The 20425-nt window shown below is 36.1% G+C and overlaps 1 protein-coding gene across 1 annotated transcript; it reads left to right on the top strand.

Annotated features, from left to right (window-relative positions):
- The first annotated feature begins 1213 nt into the window (after positions 1 to 1213).
- On the top strand, positions 1214 to 19509 carry LOC100543050 (polypeptide N-acetylgalactosaminyltransferase 18). Its single transcript, XM_019615355.2, has 3 exons — positions 1214 to 1353; positions 15699 to 15884; positions 19315 to 19509. The coding sequence occupies exons 1-3, from the start codon at positions 1312 to 1314 to the stop codon at positions 19507 to 19509; spliced, it is 423 nt and encodes a 140-aa protein (XP_019470900.1). The 5' UTR covers positions 1214 to 1311.
- The last annotated feature ends 916 nt before the right edge of the window (positions 19510 to 20425 follow it).

Raw genomic sequence — 20425 nt, forward strand, 5'->3', positions numbered from 1 at the left:
TTTTTTTTTTTTCCCCAGTGAGATACAGTGTATGCATGTGCTGGAGAATTATTATTATCTTTTTTAAATCCACATGTATTCATGGTACATGTATCATGCCTTCAAATATGCCTCTAGAATTATTAAAAAAAAAGAAAAGAGCAAGTATTCTGAAAAATACTTACAAAAACAAAAACAACAATTAATTTTCTCATTTGTAAATAAATCAGAAACAATCTTTAATTGTTGTGAAGCATGGAAGCATGTACTATAGCACTTCAAATTAAAGGCAGAAATGTATGTAGAATTGTACAGCTTGTGATTAAGACATCCTGTAAAGTGTTTGAAAACAGATGTCTACACTTATTGCAGCTTGAGTGTTCCTAATAAGTGCAGGGTGATTTCCTGTGTACTGCTAATTAATATCCTATTGTTCTCAGAGTTTCAAATAGCCACATAGTCAGAAAAGACATTTTATTTCATGTCAATATGCATTATAAGATAGGCAAACAAGTGAGAAGTCCACACTATTTGGCATTCTCTTCCACTGCATTTCCTACAAGTGAAATTAAACTCAACGGTTGAACTCTTACCTTCTTAATATTAGCTCTGCTTAGTAGAGGTTGGCTAATTCAGGTCATGATTTAAATGAGCTTACAGGTTTGGTAAAGATATGTGACTTGTTTAGATTTGGTTCAGTACAATAGACTGGTGTTACAGAATGCTGGTAAGTTAGGCATTTCTTGATTCAAGATTGTAGAAGCTGACCTGGAAGTTCCTATTCAAGCAATTACCTCTTCTTTAAAATATGCTTAAAGATAAATGTTTTCTTAAATGCAGATGAACTGCATTTCTGGCCAAACACACAAAACCATGCATCATTGAGTAGCCTTGTTAATTATCACAGGCAAGAAACTTGAGAACTTAGCAGAGGCAAACTGCTCCACGTTTTGGTTACAATGTGTGGTGCCTCATAAACAAAGCTGGGGCTCTTGGATCTAATACTGTGAGCACTTAAATCCTATGTATTCTGGTGAATGTGTTTGTCCAGTCATTTTGAATCTATTTTCCCTCAGTAGTGCTTATTTCACTATAGAATCAAAGACATTGGAAGACAAAACTGTAATCTCTTTGAGAAAAACCTCCCTAAGAATCTGACATACTCTTTGACCCAGTAGTGATAAATTTAATCAATTTCTAAATAATGAAAATGTGTATTTCATCTATTAATTTTGTTTTCTCCTGCTTTTTTCTTCCAGAAGTCCTGCATTAATTGGGTGCTTCATAGTAGACCGAGAATATTTCCAGGAGATTGGCTTACTAGATGAAGGCATGGAAGTATATGGAGGAGAGAATGTGGAACTTGGAATCAGGGTAAGAAATGTATCCCCCTGACACTGGTAGCTTTCATTTAAAATACAACCTGATCTTCATTATGGGGGCAGGGAAAAAAATGTGGAGTCACCAGTGTAGGGATGAATGTGTGCAAAAATGAAGTATAACTCGAAAGAGCGAAAGTTTGCATATTTTTTAAAAAGAGTTTATATGGAAAAGGATAGAAATACAGAAATATGTATTCTTTCATACAGCCAACAATGCTAAATTCTGCACAAATGATAACTGAAATATGCAGGCATTTATGTCACATTCCCTCTGTAGGGTAATTGAAATTATTCATAAAATACTGAAGTTGCACAAGTGCACATTTTCTTCTTCAATTTGTGTACTGCATGTCGTATTTCCTGTGATTTGTGTACCTCTTTTATCTCTCTTCACAACTAAATACCATCCAAAAATACAGTGCTGTTTGAGAATCTTTCAGGCTTTCTTGATACAAAAGAATTTCCTAGCTTGATAGGTGGTAATGAAAAACAGAATGATGTGTGTTATAAAAACTATATTCTAAATCCTTCTATTGAAACATTAGTGGACCATTGTATTTTGTGCATTTTGGTTACCAGAATAAAAACACCTAATTATGTATTAAGTTAAAAAAAAAAGAAAGAAAAAAAAAGAAAATTGTCTTTAAAAATCAACAGTTTTCTGATGAGACTATGAGAAAAACAAACAAAAAACCCCCTCATTTTTACTTTTGGGTTTCTGCAATTCTGTTCCTACCACCTGTCAGAGATAAAATGATATTGCAAGAAGACTGAAGGGCAGGTACATTCTGTTACATTAGAGTACAGTTGTAAGGAAAGGAAGAGAGAAATGCAATACTGTTTCTTTTAATAACACCATTCTCTTGGCTGTGAGAGCCAGAGAGCCTTATTCTATTCCTGAAACCTGATTTCACAGCTCAGTGTTGCAATGAGTTGAAAATTAGTGTCACTTTGATTTTACTTTTCTTTTTTCAACTGACAAAACTAGTCTCCATGTGAGAGTAAGGAGTTATATCTGGTTCTGCATCATGAGAAATATGTTATCTATTCTGCTATACTTAGTCTTGCAGAAGTTGTTCTTGAAGAGTGCTTAGATAGACAAGACCAGGGAGACACAAATCTTTTTACATTTAAAACTTTGGAGTAGACTGGATCATTGGAATAAGGCCCAGCTATGATTTCCTTATGGCTTTTTTCCCTGTCTCCAGTGAAGCAGTGCCTGACCTACATAAAATACTTTCATCTGTAACAGATTGTAATGTGCAAGGTAGCATAATGTATGCTGCCTCATCTAACTTTATCCTGACTTGAATCTGTGTTCCTGGCTCTATCAAAACAAATTTCTGAGCAGATTTTTCAGCAGGTTATTACCAACTCTTCTTACAGTTCTCAGCATATCCTAGATAATACCAGGATGAGTGTAACTGTATAGCGCAATATTAGAGCTTCTGGGAATCACTGTATTATTTCTTCTGTTGCTAAGCTTTATAAGCAAGCTCCTATCCTCAGTCACCTGCTTCTTCCTGCACTTCACAGGTATGTACCTGGGGTCATACACTGTTTACTGACAAAATATAGATGGCTGCTTAGAATGTCCTGCTGCAATGTCAGCAGCTGTGTCATTCACTTGCATCCCTAGCACTCACCCTTACTTGTGCCATTTGATCTCCTTTAAGTAGGTCAGAAGGAGATTTCACACCAGCTGTCTTGTCTCTGCAGCACCAAATAATTACTTCTAGACTATCTCTACTGCTTTCAGAGGCAGAGCCTGCTATGAATCAATAAAGGCAGTAGTTGTTCTACAAAAACTATGTTGCAAGTACATTATTAGTGCAAAAAATAATGTTTCCATTTTAAAAATGATGCTCTCAGGTTGCTCTGTCTGCTTCATTTTTCATCACTATTTTCTTTGTTTAAAAAGCAGCAAACTTCACCTGGTATTCTGCTGTGTGTTATACATTACCATGTAGGGGAGGGGAAGCAGACTGTGTCCAAGCTAGCCTAGTGTCCAGGCTGTCTGACAAGGAGGATGTAGTGTATTGCATTCTCTTATTTGATAGAGTGGATTTTTTTTGTTTGTTTCCACGTTCTGAGTTTCCTAGCAAAATTCAAACAGCCTGTTCCCTTTGCAGTATTTAGGTACTGGAAAGCAATTCCTTCATTGAGAAATTTTATGCAATAATCATATAAGAAAAGATATTTTCAGAATGAGGAAAGGTAGCAATCAACTACAGAAACAGTAGCGAGAGTAAGGATCATTTGAGCTATTTGTTTACCTTAGACAAGTTAAGCTGAACAAGGTCTTTATAGTACTTTCATTCCAGAGAAAATAAAGCCACTGTTGGCCAAACTCAGGCATACCAGCTAGAGCATCATGCGATTACAAGACTGCATAAGCTGATATCTCTGTGCCTATGTGCAAACGCAAAGCCTTATTCTCCGTTTGCTTTTTTGGCAGCTGCATCTTCAACAATGTGAGATAAGATTTAATCTCCTAGCTGAGATGCTTCTGAGAAGTAAAGTCTACTTACTTAGGATGTCTTTTCATTATATAGGAGAAATCACTTACTGTGTCTTCTGAAATCTTGAAATGGTTATTTTCAGTTGAACTAGCAGAGTTTTTTCTCTGCATAGGGCCAGGAATCAGATCCTGATGCAGTGGAGACTTACAAGAATCTTCTCCTAGGAGCAATTTTTGCCACCTCATCATCTGAACAAATGTGTGTTTTTGTTTTTGTTTTTTGTTTTTTTTAATTATATGAGCATATACATCCCAACAATTGGGAACTGAATCTAAAGCATTGGTTGCTGATAAGCAGTAACAAGACATAGAAAATAGATGTTAGAGTGGATTATTCACTTAATTCTGATGTGAGTTAGTTTCTCCTCTCAGCAGTATTCATCTCTAATTTGGAGTATTAATTTGTAAGGTTTTTACCTTGTCTATGGCATTGTAATAGTATTTGTAAGATATTAAACATATATAATCTAATGTTAATAGAATTCTGTTTCCTTGAATTGAAAAATTAGTTCAAAACAGGAATGTGTTTTGAATCTTAGATGCAACACGGTATTTTCTTCTCAAGCAGATATTTTCTTGCAAAGCTATTTATTTGACCCATAGGAAACAAAGGCAGGCTGTTTGATGCAAGACTTGGCAGCACCCTTTTGAGCAGCTCAGTCACTCAGTCTGAGATTACTGAAAGATTCATTTACTGTGTTTATTTGTGATCATTTGCAATTAAATGGACTTAAGTTTGCTTCTAAGCGACGAGATTAAATTTGGAGGGTGAGATGGAATCACATTGCTTATCTAAGAGAAGAAATGTCAATTTATAGTAGAAAGAAAGTGTGAGTCTAAGGCTGGGATTTATAACTTCTATGTAGACTCTCCTTCAGGGCTGTGTTTGGACTTGCATTACTTGCAAATAGAAGCTTCTACATAGAAGCCCCTACAAATCCATTGCAATCAATTAGATGTATTCAGTTAGATCCCGCACTAGGTGGTTCAGGACTAGTTTTCAGGAGGCATCTTTAGAGGCCTGTCACAGTTTCTGCAGATACCAGCAGAAGATTTCCTATCAAGAGCAAGCCTGCAGCAATCGTTTTGTCTCTTAAAGCAACCTACGTGTCTGATGAAGCTTCCAAATGCTCTGTTATGACAAACATTTTTTTAGGAACAAATATTCAGTGATTTGCCTCAGGTCACAGACTAAGTCATCATCAGAGTTGAGGAAATGTAAGCTTGGGCTTTCACTTAGAGTAATTATATGTGCCAGAAAGACTTTGTGCCTGCAGATGAACTTATGTTCACAGGGATATAATGGCTTTGTTAAATGGGTAAAAGAAAATTTTGTTAGAGTGTAATGGCTCTTTAATGGAAAAGGAATGGGTCTTTCTCCCACTGAAAGATATATCAAGACTCTGCATCAGATGACCTACAGGGAAAATTGCATTTATAGTTCAAACTGATTACAGCACTCTACTTTAATTTATAAGTTTGATTTATTATAAAATAGCATTATAATAAATACACCTTCTTAATTAGCTGTTGGTCTAAATGTTTGTTTGTTGAGCTAAAGTGAAGCTGATCCTGATGCTTTTTCTGGGAGTAGAGAACTAAAGGGGAGAGGCTTATGGACAGAGAAGTAGGAATGAGTTTTTTGACTAGAAAATGTTCCAGAATTCTTTGGGGTATTGGCTATGTAATATAGTCCCTTTATTGCAGAGCAAGATTAGAAGCCTGTCACACCATTACCCGTTTTTTTCTAAATGCCCAAGTTGACATCCTCTTTATGTTTTTCTTTTTATTGCAAGGAGATTGAGCTCTAACTAGATTTATCTAATTGTTTTCCCTTTTTGAAATTCCCCCTACATCCCCTTCTGGGATCATAATGGTAGACTGCTGGCTAGTTAGCCCATTCTACCTTTCTGTCCCTAAAAGCCTATTGCTTGTTTACATTTCCAATCATTTCCAAACCAAAGTATTTGTGTACCCTTATGGTTTTTCACTTGAAATCTCCTTCTATTAATATGCTCTTGTAAAAGTGTTCTTTTTGATACTCATGAGCAAGTGCAGATACTTGCATTTGCTCCCAAATATCTATATCTGAAAACATTTTGAATTGTTCCTTCTTTTCTTATAAGTTTCCAGCAATTTTACCTGTCAGTACTTTTGACATAGACTGTGAATTATTATGAACATACTACATATAAATAGATGTCAATTTTCATTAAGGAAAAGCTTTGGACAATGCATAAATCAGGCTGTAGTCTCAGCACATTAGAATTAAGCAGCTCTGGTGGTTTATATTTCCTCCTCCTTCTTGCCCTCCTGTTGCTGTTAGGCCTGCACCACACCCGTGCTTTGCCTGTGCCAGCACAGCCATCTGAAAGGCTGCACTGTGTCCTGTCTATCTGAACACATGCAACTCAGGGACAAGCTTCACATTTCAACTTGTTTGTTTAACCACAGGAATATGTTTCATGTTAATCAAGGTGTGTTTTGCCATGCTGCTTCACATACTCTTGTGCGAGGAAAACTGGGAGGCGGGTATGCCAAGAGGTAAAAATAACTGGGAGGGTGCAGAAAAAGTTAGGAAAATTTTCATATGGCTGTGTTTACATGGAGAGAGAGCAGCAGGGTGTGTCATGTGTGAATAGCATCCATTTTGTCCTTGCTGCTGGGTCCCCTTCCATGGCATTCCACAGAGCCGTGTGGATGTTTCCCCCAATTCCCTTCAGAAAAATGAATCTAGATGTCCCCCATCCTTGCAGTATCAGCTGCCATTACTTGCTGTGGTCTTAAAGTCATGTTTTAAAATTGATTTCAGTAAGTAGGCTGTAGCCCTTTTTACTGGGGAATGATTCACTTTACAGGAGAAATCCTTAGTGTATAATGTTGGATTCTCTTCAGTAATGTTGGGCTGGTGATGTGTGGAGGGAGAGAACTGAGATATACAGAAAGAAGAGCATTCCTAGTTGCTCCTTTTCGATAACACTTGAATTTTTCTTTTGAAGTTTGTGATTTTTCTTTACCTTTGCATTAGAACTTTATCAGATAAATCTTTTATTTTCATCCACTTTATGAATTAAAAGGAGAACATTACTAGACTGAACTCTGCAAGAAAGATCCTAAATACTAACCAAACTTTACCTATAAGGAATAGCCAGTGCTTTTCATAGCCCACCTTTTCACCAAGAAAAAAAATAAATCTTGGCAGTGCAAATAAATGGAAGTAGTTGCCTAGCACTCTGTGTAACCAGTAGTGGCTTCTCATTGATAAAGTTAATTTTGTTTTGGAAATGACCTCACCACATTAACATCCTGAATCCCAAGATGAAACAAACTAAAATTCTCTATTTTTAGGGCTGCTGTTTGATCAGAAAAATAAATGGTTTCTATTGAGAATAAAAGAAGGAATTGCTTCTAAACTGTCTAGATAGATGTCAGTTGGGATATCAACAAGAACTGATTTTTGGTGGCTTTTTCTCTTTCTTTGTGTCAAGCCTCCTGCAAAATAGCTGATTTTTTTCCCCCATATTTCCCATGAGCACCCCAGCAGGTAACCTGCAACTACAGTATGTGTAATTATACATAGAGACTATTATCGGTTTTCCAATGGATCTTCTTTTTTTTTTTTTTTTCTTTTTCCCCTGAGTGAAGTGAATGATTGATAAGAGCACCAGCTAATATGTTGCATTGCTCCACCCTGCGAGGAAGGGGGAAGAGGCACTTGGAGATTTCTCACAGATGCTTTTTCACTCATTGTGCCTGTGTGGCTGCACATTACTAGCTGAGCTTTAATATAGACATCTGGATGTTTTATGAAAGGAAATTGTTGTTTAAGTGGAATCGAAAGGAGAAAAAAAACTTCTAAGTCAATATACACTTATAAATCAGTGGACTCAGGTCATATACAATTTAATTAGAGCATTATAAAATAGCCTGATGTTTAATATCTCTCTTCGCCTTATGTCACAGCATGGAGGAAATAACATTTTAGCTGGTATTATTTCTTGGAGTAATTTGAGAAGATGGTTTACTCTTGTTTTACGGTGATTTGGGGGGTAGGAAAAGGAAGGGAATCTGCCTGGAATTTAATCTTTATTGAGAGCTCTTAGTTCTGCAAGATTGAGTGAGTAATCTAATTTAATAAAGATTAGAGAAAGACCTGTGTTAGTTGGCAAGGAATTGTACTGTAAAATAACTGGTTAGATGACCAAGATAGATTCAGTGAGGACCTAGTGAGTTTGGGTTGAAGCTGCAAAAGCCAAATACTTTAAACATCATAGCACCTTCAGCTTGGTCTTTTGGTACTGATTACAAGTCTTCAGGATAATTGCAAGGTCAGCAAGAGTGATCAAGCTGAGCGCAGCTGTGGTTGGTGAGAGAAGGGCAAAAACATTAGTGAAGGTTGGTGAGATATGTTGCTCTGTGAATACTAGACCAATGGGGACCTGGTTATTCAATTTGCTTTGTTTTAACCTTTTAGGGAGAAAAGTGATTTATTTGACTTTGTGTTCTTGACATAAACTTGACAATGTCGTGATTTATATCACGTAATTACTGTGCCTACCAATGAGACAGACAAATTTGAAATAGAACAGAATGAAACCTTACACTTTCAATGACTCCTCAAGTGTTTTATGTCCTGTAGCGAGGCATAGAGTAGCTTCCTGCAATTAACGAACAGCAACACAACCTAAGTAGTTTAACAATGCGTGGTGAAAGTTTTACAGCTCATGAGGATAAGTGCAAAATTAACCCCTGCAGAACAACAAAAATTTCTAAGGATATAATGAAATGATTAACTGGAAGGAGAAGAAGAAAACAACTAATAATTTAATATTGGAAAAAATCTTTACATTTTCAATTAGGCTGTTCTGTAAAGGCAATATTAATGTGAAATGAGGCTTACGAGACAATTATGGATGAATTCAAAAGTAAGATTGAAAGGGTAATTTACATTTTACAAATTGAGAGTGGCTCTACTTATGTTAAAGGGCTTTCTTTTATTTTCTTTTAAAAGTTCTTTTATATTGTGGGGAGGGTACTTTTTGTATTATCAGCTTGGTTGTAGAAAAAAGCTGTCAGTGCACAAATGTATGTTTACTTGAAAATATGAGAGGGTTGTGTGATGGTAAGAAGAAAAGTCTTGAAAAACCTCAAAGGGCTTCAGTAAAACAGCAGGAGTAATTTAAAAGAAGTCTTTCTCTTCAGTCTCTGATGTGCAACAATCTGCATGTTGTTCTGAGATCTGGCTGTAGGCAGTCACTTGAAATCGTTACACCCCAATTTTCTGCTCTGCAGGAGTGTACACCAAGGATATGATTGTTTTCTCCAGCTCTTTCAGTGTCTAGAAACTGGGAGTAAAACAGAAACTTGGCTTGAGTAAGCAGTTTTTTCTCACTGTCTACCCATATTCCAATTTTTCACGTTCTGAGTTTGTGTGACTCAGGACAGGACTCTGCATTCAATTCTACTGCTTGGACAGATTTCTTTAATTAGAGCACCTTGCCTGGGACCATTGGGATAAGCATAACTGTGCATGGCTTCTTGCTGAATTTGGGGAACATTAGCCAAAACCAAGAATACTTATTGTAACTACTGCAATTATTTGGTGAACACTATCTTACTTCAATGGAGATGCACCTAAATAAAGATTAATGTATTTCATACAGGAAACATAGTTTTTAGCTTTACAGGGACAGATGCCCAAATATGCATAACAACCCAAAAACTTTCAGGGTCCAGTTCAAAGCCCACTGTATGCCACTGGAACTGTGCACTGGAACTATTTCAGTAGTTTGTATGTGACCATCCTCCCTATCCTATCTACAGCCAGCTGCAAGAGAACTAGCTATTAAGATACCAAAATGAATATGCAGACCCAAAATGTTCACAGACCCTGCTCATGGTGTATTAGTTTCTTTGTACTTGCCTGTAAAGCACTGACCTCATTATTGGCTGTTGGTAAATGATTAACAAGATTCACAACCACTTTTTGCATTAAATTGTTTCCCCAAATATGTGTTAAAAGTAATTAGTGCCTTTTTTTTTCTTCATAGTAATAATTAATTCACATGGACTGTGTTTTTCTCCTTCAAGGCATCTATAATGAGTTTTCTTAATTTCATCTATTGTGAACTTCACAAAACAAAAAAATTTTGTTTGCAGTCAAAATGAAATAATGGTTTCAAACAAAGTCATATCATTTCTTAGAGAAGCTGCATGATCCGTGTAAATTTAGTGAGTACAGTACATGCTAATAAACTGCTCAACATCATGTAGGATTTGTATTTTTATTAGATTAAGCTTCTACAACATGAAAAGAGAACTCAGTGATTAAAGAGAGAAAAAGAAACACTATTAACAAGGAAGTGCTATATCATTTTATAATGAAATATAAATTAAATATTCAAGGGAAGAATCACTTTCGGAATTATAATTGTTTTGATTAAACACGTAATTTTAAATATGCTTAAATGTAATTTAAAAGGAGTTTCTAAAGGATATTAATTTAAAAACAAACACACTGAAATGTAGACTCATTGTCTAGTAAAATATTTTACGGAAATGAATGGAATTTGCTTTAAAAGCTTTTGACCAGGTTATTTTAGGCATGCATAAGAATGTCACCTGCTTCTGGTCCACACTGCAGGCTATGCAAATGCTGTCACTGCTGCTAATATTTAGATGGAAATGGGTGAGGTGTGACAGCGTAGTGATATGTAAGTGCTTAGGTCTTTAAAAATGCTTGAAGAATCAATTTGATGTGTTTGTGCTTCTGCCATTGTCCCACTTGTGCTATCCCACTGGAGTGCCACCTTCAACAAGTGATGTGCTGTGCCACCAGCTGCTTCTCTTTGCAGTGCTTTACATCTCATCTGCATTCCTGACCCTTCTAATGCAAAGAATGTGTTTTCTGTTTGCTCTGTAGGGCTACTTTACCCTTGGTGCACATAAATTTACACAGGTGTAGGGCCAGAATTATAGTGCATGTGTGAATGTGTGATGTCAATAAGGTAATAGTAAGCAGTGCTTAGAGCTGGAACAAACCCTGTGCATATACTGCAACAACTGAGCATTTAAAAGGAAGGTAGATTTCCATCTCTCTTTTTCAAATAAATTCTCTGCATTCTTTAATGTTCCTATTGTATCTCACTTTGTTTAGTTCAGGTTGTAGGCTCTGCTGATTTTAGTCTTTCAAGTTACTAAGTGTTAGAAGTCACCTTGGCACTGCTACTGTGCCTTCATACCTTGCATTTTGCTCTGGAATTTTGTTACCCTTTGGTAGGGATGACAGAATCCTTTTAAGCGGAGGAAGCTCTGTAAGGCCTTATTGAGGGTATTCCAAATACATGAACCTCTTTAGGAAATACAAGAATATACAGCTATTTCTCAGACAATCTTTTGGAAGTGAGCATTGAAAACATGCTGAGGGAAATTCTGAGTGTTCTTTAAAAGGAGTTTTTTTTTTTTCTAACAGAATTTTTTTTGCAAAGTATACCAACAGGAGCAGAAAACTAAGAAAGTCCCCCAAAGGAAAGCAATCTTTCTGCATTGCTGAGGCTTCAGCAATGATATTAAGAGTAATTCCACAGAAATGCAGTCCACTGCATTTTGTTTTTGTTTGTTTGTTTGTTTTTAAGGAAAAAGTGCACAATTTTGCCGGGACTTTGTCTTAAGGCAAAGCTGAGCCCCCGTGGTATAGTTTGAAAACTGGTGCTTTTACAGAATGAAATGTGGATTGCCATTTACTGTATCAAGATGATAAAGTGTATATGTGTATTTAGAGATTTGACAGGATATTGGGACTATTGCCAGCAGTTTCTTGATAACAAAGGTAAATGATCTTTGGGGCAAAAGGAAAACGTGTTATATTTCTTTTTAATCATTTAGGAAATTCATCAAGCTTCTTCCTAACAGTTTCTTTATGAATGGGTTTATCACCAAGTATGCTACTGATTGCAGGGACATAACACTCAGAGGCAAAATGTTTTACTTCAAACCATTGCCTATTGTAAAACAAACCAAAAAGTCGTAAAAACTCTTTTATGTTTAGACTTTCTACTAAAGTCAATGATGCTAATTTGTAAAATAAATACATACATAAAAACCAAAGTACAATATTTTTAAACCCTTATTTATAGGCAATATATAAAATAACAGTGCTGGAGAACTGAAAATGTGCTATTCAGAATGCTAAAAGCTTGAATAAAGATTACTAATGGCAGCAAAAGAAAAATAGCTGTGGAATTCACAGGAAAAAAGTGTGAAGCTGTGAGAGAGAGACCGCTCAGTTTCCATTCTTATTTCTTAACTTTAACAACAATCTTGTCTACAAGAATTTCACTAGATGAAATCACACCACTGTAAAAGGCTTTGTTCTGAGCTGTCTTGAAGAAAATATATTTATTAATACTAAAATATTTTTTTAAATTAAAAATTGTCTTTCAACAAAAGTTGTTGGTTCAGATCAATTAATTAATAAGCCCTGAGCACTTTTGTGTAGGATTTATACCTTTTCTGAATGTCATGAAAAGTCTGCTGGGTAGTTTCAACCATATGTAATTTGGTAGAAACTATCCAGCCACAAGAAAAGGAAAGTGGAGATAGGAATGGTCAGATTGAATTGAGCAGTTGGTCTTAGGGAAGAAAGAATGAATTGTTGTTCTTGGCCTAACAGCAAGAGATTTCCTTATTACAAATATAATTGGGAAGAACAAGGAGAAACTAATACTTTCTGCAGCAGTCAGTTATTCCTGTGATAGTGTTTAGTACTGATACATCCTGCTTGTTATAGTGTTTAGTATTTAGCATACTAGGGCCAGCTAAACTCTGTGTTCCTTGGCTGGAGATCTCGTGCACATTTTGAAGAGCTGAAAATCCAGAGTCTATTGAGTATCATGCTATTTGGAAATCCACTTTGATGACTCCCTACAATTCTTTGCAGCTGGTCTCTCTCAAAGTACAATGAAGCATTTGGACTAAAAATGTTTATCACTATACTGTAATGCTATGGGCATTAAGAGAAAAATACTATGGCTTGTCCTTAACCATCAGAGCAAGTCAGGATTTGTGCTTTTTACCTTTATAGAGTACTGCATCTCCTTCCATTCTGCTAGAATTCTGCAAGGCTTTGTAGCCTATGTCTAGCGCAGCACTACTTGCCTAGTGCTGTGAAAAACTGCAACCGCTGTCCACACTGCAACTTATCATTCCCATATTGTCAGATCACATTTGTTACTCATGTACTCCTCTATTTAAAAATGAAAATAAAAATCATTAATTACAGGACTTATCTTCATGTATACAAATTATTAGCATATACAGCTAGTCCAATTTTGGTGTATGCTAATGACATTTTCATGGTTTGCAGGAGGTTTTTGGTCAGAAATAATGCAATTTGTTTTTGAAGTTGTTTAATGCAACCCATCTGTTCAGCCAGCATCTGTATTGACAGCTTCTTCTTAGCATTAGGTTTTTAAGTGAATACATGGTTCTTGTAGAGCAAAAAGCTACTCTTTGAAAATGGAACAAAGGCTGAAGTTGTCTGAGACAAAGGAGAGGCCACTATATTAGATTAATTGTATTTTGTTCAGGTACTGGGTAAATCTTATTTAAAACTGTATGAAAGGCTTGGTCATCTCAGGATGTTTTTTGAAAACATCTATTGCTTCATTATAAAGTCAAATTAGATTCCACTAATTGCTGAATCAATACTGAAATTACAGATGAATGCACTTTTCAAATTTTCATACCTTATTTCAGCTTCTTATAGACAGAATTTTTTACATAGTTTGTTGCTGAGATGGCATTTAGATTTAACTCTGACTATCCCACAGAAGATTTGCTGTTAATATGCTGGATTTAGTGCAAGGCTATCCCTAGTTACAGTGAGCAAAGGCTAGGCAGAGTAGGCAGGGCATGTGGTATGTGACCTGCTACACAAAGTTATGACCATCTTTACATCTTTCTGGTCTTCTATTAAACTGCTTTAAACAGTGTACAGTGAATAACTCTGAAACAATTTATAGTTGTGCATCAGTGTTGTACTGAGAAATGGCTTGGATCGAAAGCAGATATTGAATGAGTGAAGACTAATCATACTTCTCATTTAATCTTTGCTAGGAAATATAGCTGAACCAGTTAGACTTAAATCCTTGAGAACTAGTATTTTTGTTAGCTTGTTAAACTGAATTGCTAATTTTGAAAGAATACAAGTGCTATTTCCAGATTATTATTTATTCCTGTGCAAATTAATTGCCCATTTATTTTTAAATATTTATGAACATCTCAATTTCATACAGTTGTTGGTAGTGTTTATATTTATTTACCCTGACAGTTTTCCAAGATCTGGACACAGACATGTCACAGTCGTCTCAGTTCCTTTCTTGACTGTGCCATAGATCTATGAGATATCTCACCTTCCAGAGCACTTTGAAAACCAAGGCTCTATCTCTTCTCTCAGCATATGCCGACTGCAATTAGGCACCAGTTCAGAAAAGGCTTTGTATGCGTTCTGAATCCATGCCACATTTTTTGGTCTCAGGAGCTGCCAAATGCCTAAATGCTGTATTCAAGCCAGATGTCTAAATATATAAAATGAATGACTGAACAAAGCACCTCCTTAGTAAAGCATATGCCTATAGGACAGACCCACTTGATGGGTGTGAGACCAGCTCCAGAATGTGATCTGCCAGCTCAACTCCCTGGCGGCTGAGGGACAGGCAGAATAATGTATATTCCTGAATGGGCTGTACAGGGGAGAAGCACCTTCATTCTCATTTTTTGCTCTCTTGCTTTAGAATACCTAGCCTCAGGAATCTGCTAGCAGTAAAGGCAAACTGTCACTTTTTAGAGGAGCATGCCTGTTTCTGGAATGCTGATGTACTTGTTCAGGAGCAGGATCAGAGGATTTGAGTACATACATTTTTTTTTCCTGAGCAGCATATACTAGTCAGTTAACAATGGGCTACCTTGATCTTGTTAGGAAATTTACATATTATGAGGTACATAGCAAAAAATATGTAAAAAAAATTGTAAAAAATATTTTACAAATATTCCAGCTACATCACTGACTGTTAAGGCTGCAGGCATTGTTTCCTCTTTAGCTGAAGGAACAGAGAAAGGAGATTAGAAATGAATACAATACATATGTTTAATGTACATTTGTTCAACTGTGATACTTGTCAAAACTGGAAAACACATTGGAGTGGGTATATTAACCTACATTACAAATGTTTTATCATTTGTAGGGTAATGTTTGTTGAAATTGTTCATAGAGCATTTTCATTAGACTTCCTAATCTTTGGCAGTCCTCAAAAGAAATAAGCATGATCTTTTTATATTTATTTAATATTTATATTTATAGTCTTCCCAGACCCTGAAACTTTGGTGATCTTAAGAACTTCATTGGCATTGTTTCCCTGTAATGTAAGGCTGTCTAGAATGAATGGTGCATGTATGCACTGAGAGAGTCTGTGCACAATCTAAGAAAAATGCCTGCAAGGCATTAAAACATGAACCCAGGCACCATTATGTTGGATGCTTCATAAATAATTTTATTAATAATCTTGAAGATAACTTAATTCATCCATGAAAATTGTGATGAGAGGCTACTTACAGCTAATTCTATTGGAAGGTTAAGTAGTGGTGATAATTATGTCCTCCCACAACTGTGTAAAACATCTGTATAGTCAAATGAGTCGTGAGCTGTTATTCCCAGTAACAGTAACAACCATAGAAATGAAATAATTTCAGTAAGTTTTCTGAAGGACAGCAGTGGTGTAGGGGACCTCTTGCTAGCAGAGTGCCTTTTCTCTTCCTAGGTGTGGCAGTGTGGAGGAAGCGTTGAGGTTCTACCTTGCTCCAGGATTGCTCACATTGAAAGAGCACATAAACCATACACAGAAGATCTAACTGCTCACGTTCGGAGAAATGCACTGAGGGTGGCTGAAGTCTGGATGGATGAATTTAAGAGCCATGTCTATATGGCATGGAATGTACCCCAAGAGGTGAGTCACAAAGACATGTGTTTGCAAGCTTTTTCTTTACAGCCTTTGAGTATTGGTTCCTACTCTGTGTTTTGATTTTATTCTAGGATTTCTTTGTATGCATGTAAGTCTTATGTCTAGGCATAAAATAGAATTGCATATATGCTGATATATATGTGTAAATATGTATATAGCTGTGTCTTCTAGAATTAATTCCTTTATCTGTGGATTCCTTAAAAATTAATTCCTTGTCAATCTCACTGATGAGTGTGCATGGAGATTTTAACCTAATAGTTGCATAAATGTGAAAAGAGAAGCATCAAATCTGTGTTACACATCTTATTTTGAATTTGTGTTTCTTATCTACAGTAACAGAGACAAAATTCTATCAAATTTTTAAGGTAGTACTACCAAGGGGCAAGCAATTTTAACATCTAAATACAAATGTGTAGCAAAATTGTTATTATTACTTGTTAATTTGAAGCGTCTAGTCAGTACCAACATATCAAAAAGTCCATTGCAATAAATTTCAAAACAAACTTATCAAATGAAAAAAAATGTATTTTGTGGATTGAACTGATTTCTTACAGGTCATCAGGTTTACATGGTAGATCTTTTTCTGCCAAAACTGATTTTCTTTGCAGTTTTAAAATGGAAAAAAGAGGTATTCTTGTTTTTTTTTCTTCCATACCTTCATTTTTCTATCACAACTATGCTAATCTTTGCTTTAAACTGCTAAATATATTATAATGCAGTTTATAGTCTCTCTTCATCTCACAGAAGATACTTCTGTCAAACAGCAGTTCAGACTTAAAAGCTTGAAGTGACAAATGGTGTATCAGTTTTTTAACAGTGGTACTTCTGCAGTGCAATGAGATATCTCTGTAATAGGAAAAGAACCTATTAATGTGTATGTATATAGAACCTAGCATAAAGATTATCTCTTCTTATTTCTTACCTCTGTAGAAAACTAGGCAAGTACACACATGGTTACATAATTTTTAAAAATATTCTGGAACATGTCTTGAGAGCTGAAATAGGCCTGTAAAGCATGAGTTTGCTCACCACTTAGAAATTGCTACAGGTTGCTTGGAGACAATGGACTAGATCAAATTCAGGTATCAGACTGGGTGCTAATATTTCTGCTTAATCTTCGTTTGTCCCAAGATTACACTGAAAGTGAAATACAGAAGAGAAAATCTTCTAAACAAACATAGCTCCAGTTTAGGCAAAAAGGTGCATCTCACTGTGAGACAGTGTGGACAGGACAGGCAGATGGCATGGCTAAGTACTGTGGATATCTCTAGGAGTAATTCCCTACCTGGAAGCAGGTGAAATTGTGCTCTGGTTATGGACTCAGTAGGTAATTGAAATGAATGCAGTTATAGCAGTCATGATTTTTCATGAAATATCTTATTTCAAGATGTTAGCTACAGGGCCTGTTTGTTTTTTTGTTTTTGTTTTTCCGTGGAAGAATTCCAAGCCCCACAGTCAAATATTTCCAAGGATTTTAATCCTTGAAAGTTTACAATAATAATAAAAATGAATTTGACTAATTCAGCAGTGTGCTATGACTGCCCTCTTGGGAGCCCTGTATGTGATTCTGAGGTACTGAAGGGTTCTGATGTGGATTTCAGATAGCATGGTGACTTCTACATTGTAACTGCTTAGATAAATTGATTCAGAAAAGCACTTATAAAAACCCCAAGGAAAGATTTTTCAAGGGTCAGAAGACAGAGCTAAGCATGAGTCCTCTGCTTAGTTTTTTTTTTCTTTTTCCTGCTGTTACATTGAAGGAATACACTCAGTTGTTCTTGATAATAAAGCCAGTATGCCATGTGCAAGCTCTTTTTCTTTTCCAGCTGCATGGAAGGATGTGATTATGGAAGCCCCAGATGCTCTTTATTTCCTCGTACAATAAACTGAAGAAACGAGCATTGGTGCATGCAGAGTTCCATGAGAAAAGACAGAGATGCAATGGACCAGTTTAGTGCCTGATCCTAGAAAGCCTTTTTAGTGCCAGAAGTTGCATGTCTGTAGCCATGTGCCTGCATCCTCCTCCTCCCTCATACAAGTGGCAGATACACTGGCAAGTATAGCCAGCACAATGCATGGAATAGGATTTGTCCATGGGATCAGTTTTACAGCACCCTGCAGCATGTTGCTCTATTTAATCACTTGCTAGAGAAGGCAGAAAAAAATAGTAGATTAAGGAGTAGTTTCCATGAAGTTTTCTGAAGGATGCTGGGTTTGAGGGGGGAGGAATCATTATCCCCTATAATATTTATTCCAAATCTTGGTTTCCTATTTATTCCTACTATACTAAAATTATGCTTTGCTAATCTGAAAGCCAATGTCATGTTAGTTTGAAAATGCCTCTGTAGCAAAACCTAATTTTTTCAAATTGGTGTTCACTCAGTGCTTTGGGATGCAAAAAGAAGTCTTCAGCAGCTCAGAAAGCTTGGTACTTGTAAGGATATCTTATTGATATGTGACCAAGATCATCCAATGATGCCAATGTTTGTTTTTTTAAATCATATCTAGTGGCCAACAAAAGCTTCAGGGTATTTGTGGCCCATTAGAGTTTGTTGCTTAAGTAGAAATATTGTAAGATTTCCTGTGAAAGTTTATTTATCCTATGGTTTTTGTTCTGAGGCAAAAGTGATGGGGAACAATGTAGAGCAAAAAGTCTTGCATTACTTCCAATCAAATAGCAACCATGGATTTGCACTTAGTTCCCTCTCTGAAATTTTCTGTTGCATGATTTTAACGTGATGATGTATTGATTTTTACATACAGGGACTTTATGACATTCACATCTTATGATCTACAAAGAAGTATGTCACATGAAATTAGGTTAGCTAGAAGTGTAAAGGAGAATAGAAGTTAGGGGAGAGAACATTCTGTAATTGCTTTTAACAAAAATATCAAGTTTTCTTCTTATATTACCATAGAAATTTAATAAGTGATATTTCACAAAGGTGAGCTGCTCTTCTCTGCTTCTTCTTCTGCTCTTCACAGTGAAGCAATAAACTCAGACTTCAGAAATATCCAGAAAGTGTAACATACTAATGATTAGTACGGTTGTTTCTAGGGCAGCTTGCTACCTACTGCCTATTACTTTTGGATTTGGAAAGTGCCAGGAAATTAGAAAACAACAGTTATATTTATAGGAAGCTAGATGTAAACCCCACTGAAGTCATTAGGAGTATTTCCATTGACCAGAACAGACTTGTAAGAGACCTCACCATGGTGACCTAAATCATTCTTACTAGGGGCATTTCCAGAGTGTGTGGGTAACAGAAGCACTTCATGACCAAAGGCTGATAATCATCATAGGTCATAGTAATCTTTGCAGTGAGGAGTGAGTCTGGGTTGTCAAAATATACAGAAAAAAAGTGTATTGTAATGCATTGTCTGCTTTTTTTTCTGCCTTTTGTTTTATGTACAGGACTCTGGAATTGATATTGGTGATATTTCTGAGAGGAAGGCCCTGAGGAAGAAGCTCCAGTGTAAGACCTTTCGGTGGTATCTCGTCAGTGTGTATCCAGAAATGAGAATGTATTCAGATACTGTCGCATATGGGGTGGTAAGAACCTTGTTTACATTTCCTATTTTTAAAAAGGTGGGAGGTGGAATTGAGTAATAGAAGAGGTAATTCATGAAGAAAGTGCCTGGCTCCAAGTAAAAGAATTAGATAAACTTGGAAGTCGCTACTTAAATGATTTCTTAGACTGATTAGTTGACAGAGGCTGCTGCTCCACTGTAGCTCATGCTGAGATATTCTGTACATTATCTTCTTCCTTGTTTTTTTTTGTTTGTTTGTTTAATGGCTCACAATCCCTTTGACACTGAAGGCATGATTTTTTAAACATGCCGGAGATGTCAGTTAGAAGGTGTGCAATCAGCAGGTGAATTAGCAAAGCAGGCTCAACTGCAGGCTCCTTAATATTGTAGTCAGAGCTTAAATGTCTGTATCTTGGGATTATTGTTGTCATTACTTGTGTGACAGTAGTACCCTTGTCGGTGTTGAAATCATGCTTGAGTTGCAGTGTGCTAATTAAAGCAGAGACAATTCTTACTCCTAGAAAACCTGCAATATAAATAGGACAAGTGTACATGACATGGAAGATGAGCATATAGAGTTAATACGGGTGCATAATAAGCAAGTAGAGCAAGAATATCCTTTTTGCATTCTGTATTCAGTGTAATATTCACAGAAATTCATTTCTATGAATTAAATTTGGTGTTTTTTATTTTTTTAATGTTAATTTGTTTTGTGTGGAAGTCTCAGACAGGAAATGTAACTCTTAGTACTTACATTACATACAAATGAAAGATTTTAAGACATTCCTCCACAAAAAGAAGTCCCTTGAGAGCCCACAAGAGCAGCTGTTCTTTTATAGCAAATGAAGTGATTATATGCCCTACGAAGTTCAGTGATGCCTTTGATGATCAATTGAAATAATGCTGGCTTTTCACACAGTCCAAAGATAACAGAAATAAGAAGCAGTTCCAACAACAATTTAGGTCATTGTTAAATGCATGAGATAATGGTTACC

Source organism: Meleagris gallopavo, chromosome 5 (assembly GCF_000146605.3).
Source record: "Meleagris gallopavo isolate NT-WF06-2002-E0010 breed Aviagen turkey brand Nicholas breeding stock chromosome 5, Turkey_5.1, whole genome shotgun sequence".
NCBI classification, from domain to species: domain Eukaryota; kingdom Metazoa; phylum Chordata; class Aves; order Galliformes; family Phasianidae; genus Meleagris; species Meleagris gallopavo.